We start from the raw sequence: 7,338 nt of genomic DNA on the forward strand, positions 1-7,338 counted from the left end.
GTTTCCCTTTTTTTGGATTGCTCCCATAAAAAAAGAAAAGTGTGTGTGAGAGAAAAAAGTTTCCATGATTCATATGAGAGCCCTCTTGGGAGGGCATTTTTTTTGGGGGGGGGGGGTGTAAAGGGAGATAAGAGGTGGGTGCTGTTCATCGCTGAAATAGGGGATAATTTAGAAATCTTTACAAAAAAGAGAAGAAAAAAAGAAAGAAAAAACATCTGCAGTTTTGGTGCATTATGCATCTCCACCCCCTCCACACCACAGTATAAATGCTAGCGCTCGGATCGACCTTTTCAAACCCTTCATATAGCTATCTATATCTATGTATATATAGATATATATAGTCTATATATAGATAGATAGGCAGATAGAGAGATAGTCGAAACAAGTCTGGATTTTTGTGTATGTGGTGTTGTTGTCGGTTCCCCTCCCCCTTTCCCTTTCTCGCCTCTCTTCCTTTCCCTTGCTGTTGTGACTCTCACTGCACACTTGTTTGCAGTCCATGGTGTGGGGGCGGCGTGTCGGAGTTCACGTTGCCGACCTGGGAGTAGACATCGTCGGGGGTCTGCTGCTGGATCCCCGGGGGGGTCATCCTTTTCTCTTTCTGCCTCCGATTGCAAAACCAAACCCTGACCACCTCCTTTTCCAGCTGCAGACTGTCCGCTAGGTTCGTAATCTCCTGGGCGGAGGGCTTGGGGCATTTCAGAAAGTGACTCTCCAAGGCCCCCTTGACACTCACCTCGATGGAGGTCCGCTTCTTCCTCTTCCTGCCCTGCGCTGCGATCTTGTCGATGCTAGTGGGGCTGCCCGTGGAGGAGTCGGCTTCCTCCAGCCACTTGTTCAACAAAGGCTTGAGCTTGCACATGTTCTTGAAGCTGAGCTGCAGAGCCTCAAACCTGCAGATGGTGGTCTGGGAGAAGACGTTCCCGTACAGGGTGCCCAGGGCCAAGCCCACATCTGCCTGCGTGAAGCCCAGCTTTATCCGCCGCTGCTTGAACTGCTTGGCGAACTGCTCCAGGTCATCCGAGGTCGGCGTGTCCTCATCCGAGTGGGGGTCATGGCTGTTGACCCCGCCGTGGTGCTGCTGGTGGTGCTGATGCTGGTGGTGGTGGTGATGGTGGTGGCTGGGGTGATCCCCCAGCTCTGGCGTGTCTCCCCTCACCAATCCCGGGTGCACTAAGCTCTGGCTGCCAGGGGGAGGGCTCAGCATCCCGTTCACAGTGAACCCCCCCGGCTGGGAATAGATGAGCGATTGCTGCTGCTGTCCCCCGGCCATGGACGGGAGGTGGGCAGCGGTGGTGGCTCCCCAAGCGCCCGGGTGGCCCTGGTGTGGGGGACCCAGGTGGGGTGGCCTGTGGTGTAGCGCCGTGCCGCCGTGCAGGTCCTCTCGGCCGGAGCTGCCTTTCACATCGGGCTGCTGCTGCTGCTGCTGCTGGGGGCTGCCGCTCATCCCCACCGGGCTGGTGGACCAGGGCGAGCCGGCTTCCACGGCGGCTGCGGCGGCGGCGGCGGCAGCGGCGGCCGCATGAGGCAGGGCTGTCACCCACTGGTGGGCATGGCTCAGCATATGGCCGCCGTTGCTAGCAGCCATTGCTCCCTGCATGAAGTCACTTTGGACCATTTTGACGGAGGGGTCGCCCCGGTAGCCGCCGGAGACCGAGGTGACGGCGACGCTGCCCGGCTGCATGCCCCCTCCTCCCGAGTCCGAGTGCACGATGGAGCCGGCGGCCAGGATGCTGTTGCTGGGGAGGTAAGGGTTAGAAGCCGCGGTGGCCATTCCGCTCCCCCACCCCCCTGCCTGCTGGCGTGCCACCAATCCGCACAACCGGGGGCTCTTCGGCTCCCTTTGTCAACTGCCTCTCCCGGGAACTCGCGCTGCTCCGCCGGAACCGGGGCTCGCCTCCCCACCAGCCGCTTTGCCTTTTGGCCCCGAACTCCCGTGAGCTCCGTTCACCTGTTAGCGCCCGGGCCGCTTCTTTTTGCAGGAAGACAAAATAATAATAATGATAAAAAAACCAATCAAAGCTCAAAAACAGGGGAGGGGGGGACACAGCGACGAGCCCCCTTCTCCTTCTCCCCGTCACGCCCTCAGGAGCACATCTCGCCCTCGCAGCCTGCCCCTGCCGGAGCGAAACTTTTTCTTCCCCTTCCTCCTCGAAGGCTTTGTGCGCGCGGGTGGCTTTTCTCTCGCGCTCCCTCTCTTCGCTCTCTCCCTGCTCGGCTCCGGGCTCTCGCCTCCTCCTCCTCTTCTCTTGCCAAGTTTGGTCGGTGTCCTAGGAAAACTTCCTGGGCTGAGGATGGTGGCGGCGGTGCTGGGGATGCTGCTGCTGCTGCATGTCTCAAAGTTGGGCTCTCGCAGGAGCACTTTGTCCCCTTTGCCACGCAAGTCCCTTTGGAGCCTTCTCGCTGGAGGCACGGGCTGGGTGAGACATCTTCCCTTCCCCCTGCCCCCCTTTTAGGCAGTTTCGAAAGGGGGGGAAAAAGGCAAAAAGGAAAAAGCAGGGAGGTTGAAAGCCGGTTCTCCTTCCCTGGCAAGGTTGGTGGTTAATTCCAGCAGCGGGCTGCGGGAGGAGGAGCGCCTGGGCAGAGAGGTGTGCATATGTGTGTGTGCATCTAGGGGCTCCTTGGTACACTAACTCCGGTGGGGGAAGTGGGCTGCTGCCAGGCTTGCAGAGCGTGCCCGGGTGGTGCTGGGAGGAGAGCAGCGCGGCTCGTCCCCACCGGCTCGCTCTCCCTGACAGCTCGCTCTCCCCGTCCCTCCCTCACAGCGCGGGGACTGCCGAGTGTTTACCCTCCGCCGAGCGCGCGCACCACCACCACCACACTTTCCCAAATACAAGGAAGTCGGGCGCGAGGGCCCCCGCTGATTGGAGACCCGCTGCGTGATTGACAGAGCCAGAATGACTGGCTCCGGACGCGAGGCCCCCCCTTCCGGCCGTTCCGATTGGTTGCTTTTTAATTTAGGCAAAGCGGCGTAGAAGCTGGCAATCTGTCCCCACCACCCCCTTCCCGGCCCCTCCTCTTCTTCTCCCCTCAACATCTTAACTCTTGACGCCCAGCGGATAAATCTGAGTTCTCCCAGCACAGAGCAACTTGGGCATGTGGGGGAGGGGGAGAGAAGGAGAATAAAAACCCCTTGGGCGGGGGAGGGAGGAGGGGGGAAGAGGGAAGGAATGAAAAGAAAGACGAGGGGAAGAGAGAAAAACACTATCTAATAATGCATTTATTTTACTTGTATGCACGAGTCTCCTCATGGGCGAATAATTCCCATCATCTGTAAGCAGCCATTGTATATAGGCTACAGTCTACATAAATCAAACAGGCATCACCTACAGAAGGAAGCGTCCTGTTCTGTTTCAAAGTTTTGTATTCCATTTATCTCTGCTTTGCATATGTCAGAAAGGCGAAGTGGGGGAGCTAATATCTTTTTAAGATTTACTAAGGTTTTTGGCCAGTCTCCACTGTCATGATCGCTTCCTTACCAAATCTTAGACTGAAACTAACATGGCAAGTTATTCCCTTAATTACATGCAATCAGCCACACGCTTCTTTGTTTTAGTTTCGGAGTTACCCTGTATATATGAGAACTAGAATGCAGCTCATATGTCTTTGGACACTTATATGGATAGCTGCGCCGAACTGTTTAATATCAACAATATTTGAGAGGGTGCACAATAAAAAGCTTTTACCAAACAGAACAGCTCAAGCTGCTGACCACGTGCATTATTATAAAATATGTTGAACCTGAATCCTTATCATAAAAAAATCCAAATTGAATCCTGCTCTAGATACACCAAACAATCCTCTGTTCCCATTTCTCACTGATATATTTATATGAGTATATATATATGTTTTTCCCCCCACTATTTTTTATTATTCTGCAAACGCTGGTATTTCACAGGAAACCGATCTGGTTGTATGAAACGTTCTATTATTTCTAGTCCAGCTGAAAGAGTTAAGGGAGGCGGGGGAAGGAGAGAGAGAGAGAGAGAGATGCGACCGAGCGGAAACGCAGCACACAGGCAACCTCAGTGAACCAAGAAAAAAGAGAAAGTGGCAACCAAAACAAGGGCAAATTGAACACTCCTCGGGGATTTCCAATGAAATAACACAATTCGGACATTCAAGGAACACATCTTTACTAATGATTGTGTTTGTGTTGTGTAATCCATACAGTCTACCTATCTGTCATGTTTAATGCATATACACATATAGTGTGTGTGTCCGCGCCTATGGATAGAAAATGCATTATGTTTACATTAAAATGTGCAACATAACGCTCCCCTCTTTCAGTTAATAATTTCCCCACAAAATTCAGCTAGTTGAATTCATCTTCCAGCACAGACTACATCCCCAATAGCAAGTATGCAGCATTTGCGTGATTTGAAGATTAACTGTAGGCTAGCAGAATTTATTTAGGACCCTGTCCAGGTCCTTGCTTGCACTGTAAAAGATACCATCTTAGGTAGGTTTAGAAAAACCATTAATGTGAAGTATACAGATCTGAAGAGTAATAGTAACTAAACCCTAAACCTAACGATTTTTTTTGTTCCCATGCGTCCTCCAAAGGTTTCTTTTTTATATGTATAAAAGATCTAACACAGATTTCATTGAATAAATCTGAGATCTCCAGGTGCAGACGTTTAAATAGTCAGTGCCAGAACCCCATGTTTTCCTTTCCAGCCGATTTTGCTTGGATCAGGCTCAAAAACCGAGTGAGTCTCGTGGTTTTGTTTACACTGAATGGGGAGGATAGGAACGGTGCCATGGGGCCGTCTTTCATTAATATACAGTGAGGATTTTGTCTAAATTACTGCTATGAATTTCACAGTACACGCTTTCAAAAGCCGTCTCAGGTGGCCTGATGAAACGTGATAGCGCCTCTGCAAGCAGATCTGCAATCTTTAAAAAATCCTAAAAATATTGTACACACGCACAACAAAAAATAAGCTTGTGTTGGAGTTTTGTGTTTTATTTAAAAAAAAACAACAAAAAACAAAACAAAAAACAACAGCCAACAACAACTTAGTTCCTCAACTCTCGCCCACCCCCTCCCTTGCAGAGTGTGATTGTTTTGTCTGGAAAAAAAAGTCCAAAGTATAACAAGGGGAGAATAGTTAGTGCTGATTTTCATTTGCATAAATTTTCATATATTTTGGTGAAAATAATAGACAAGTGGAGAGCTGGGCTTAGTGGAGTCAGTGCAAAGGAAAATCTTAGCATGGATCGTTTCGCTGGAGTTGAGAACATTTTTCCCCTGTCACCTTTAAAAAAAAAATTACAAAATTTTAAAAAAGCCCTCTAAATCCGGGAAGTCTGGTCGGTAAGTGTTTTTGATTTTTTTCTCTGTTTTTGTTTTATTTAAAGTCCTGTGAATCTATTTTTAAAAGTTAAGGAAAAGACAGGGAGCTCATGGCAACTCTCTGGAAGGAAGCAAGCCTAATGAAAAAAAAACCCACCAGCGCCCCCCCCCCCAGACAAAAAAACGCCTTAGTGAAATATTATAAAAAGCTCATTTCAAAGCTCAAGGCAGTAAAGCAATTCTTTAATACTGGAAAGTCTTCTGGTTACTTCTTCACTTTTCTGGGCACTGTTAATTATTGGAGCACTCAGGGGGAAAAAAAGCCCTAGAAAATATTATAGATTCTAAAGAGTGAAGGATTATAAATATTTATTGTTTTCAAATTTTCTTCAGGAGAATCTCTTCCGATGACTGGGGAAAATCAGCTTTGAACAGCAGTACTGTGCTGAGAGGACAGGCAAAAAGTAGAGAAGTGGACACCTGCTGAGAGCTGGGGAGTGAAATAAACCCGTCTGGTGCTGGGGGAGGAAGATGAAGAGGAGAAGGAGGAGGAGAGCGATGGTGCACACATAGGGTTAATATTGTAACTAGGGAACAGACGGTTAAGCACAACATCTAGAGCTCTGCAGTGAAAGTCCATCAGAAAGAGTATAATCAATCAAAACTAACCAGGACATCCCTTCATTTTATTCTCAAAGGAGATTGTGGTTTGAGCATTACAAACCAGATTTCACTTTGTTTCTCATTTCTGACAGTTTTCCTTGTCCCTAGATCCACTTTCCCTGAATTCCCATCTAATTGAGAGGTATAGTCTAATGATCTGAAACTCTTTTATAGCGTTTAGGTGAGTGTGATAAATAATGTGATAAATAATGTAAGGTGAAATTAGTAGGCCAGATACTGCTGCTGAAAACTTTACCCAGGCTTAAATATCCATTACATTACTTTCATTAATTTTAATTTTATTTTATTTGCGCTCTTTTGGATACACAACAGCTCGTGAGCATTGTAATTCCCTAGAATTAGTTACTTTTTTTGGAAACGGTCGATACTCAAATCAATAAAGTGACTTGTAAAACTAGGGAGGTATAGGTTTCAATTTTCGGGGAGACGAATCGCTCATTTTCCACTTCTTGATGACGGGCTCAGCGTCTCTTTTGACTGGGGTTAACTCTGTGTTCTCCATTGGAACAGATGCCGTATAGAGCTGCTCCCTCAAGATCATTTGTTTCCTTGATGGGGGAACATTTCTGAGCAGAACATATTGGTTGCCATAGAGAAAGAAATAAAAGGAAGAACACTAGTCACATTAAGCTATATGTTTGTGCACTGGGCTTTAGATAAAAGGACCCTAGTTCAGCCAAAGGGAACGAAGCCAAACCAGAGCTTTCTAGCTTCACTAAAACTAGCTTTATTTTGTTTTGGACTTTTACAGTTGAAACATATAAGATAATTTTATTGGTTGTCGTTAATTTTATATGATACGGTTTGCAGAACAAAATAAACTTCTGAAGTGCTCAGTGAGAGCACTGATTGTCAGCAGGGGGCGCACTGATGCGGCTCAGAACCTGGTGAGTAAAACGCTACTACACTGAACAACAATTCTGTTCCTCCAGAGTTGTCAGAGGAACAAATGCCCTCTCCAAACTATATGTGTCTATGATATTTTATATAATTATATAAATGGTGACATCAAAATAGTGAACTCGTGGGGTGGATAAAGAGGCTAGAGTAAGTTAATGTTCTAAATACAACAGACAAGTCCAAATAGAACTGTCACAGCGCTAAGAAAGAAGCACAAGATTCTACATTGGGCTTTACAGTTTGACTAATAGTTAAAAAGCCATCCTAAAAGTTGTTAATTTGATGCATTATCTTAAAGTGAGCTAAGGCCTCCAAGTAAGTGAAATCAGTTAAATAAAAACATCATTTCATGGTAACCTAATGTATCACACAGACTTTGTCCAAATAAGCTTTTAAACCGCTGCAGATACAACAAAGAGAACCCAGGGTGTGTTTACATCATGTAATATTTAATT

At 47.4% G+C, this 7,338-nt stretch overlaps 1 protein-coding gene across 1 annotated transcript; it reads right to left on the minus strand.

The window, feature by feature from the left end:
• Positions 1-379: 379 nt before the first annotated feature.
• On the minus strand, positions 380-2,763 carry POU3F3 (POU class 3 homeobox 3). The gene has a single exon (XM_030569826.1). The coding sequence runs from the start codon at positions 1,772-1,774 to the stop codon at positions 476-478; it is 1,299 nt and encodes a 432-aa protein (XP_030425686.1). The 5' UTR covers positions 1,775-2,763; the 3' UTR covers positions 380-475.
• Between the last annotated feature and the right edge of the window lie 4,575 nt (positions 2,764-7,338).

Source organism: Gopherus evgoodei, chromosome 1 (assembly GCF_007399415.2).
Source record: "Gopherus evgoodei ecotype Sinaloan lineage chromosome 1, rGopEvg1_v1.p, whole genome shotgun sequence".
NCBI classification, from domain to species: Eukaryota; Metazoa; Chordata; order Testudines; family Testudinidae; genus Gopherus; species Gopherus evgoodei.

Bases quoted from the DNA above. Each gene is read 5' to 3' on its own strand.
- POU3F3 (XM_030569826.1), bottom strand. From the start codon at position 1,774: ATGGCCACCGCGGCTTCTAACCCTTACCTCCCCAGCAACAGCATCCTG.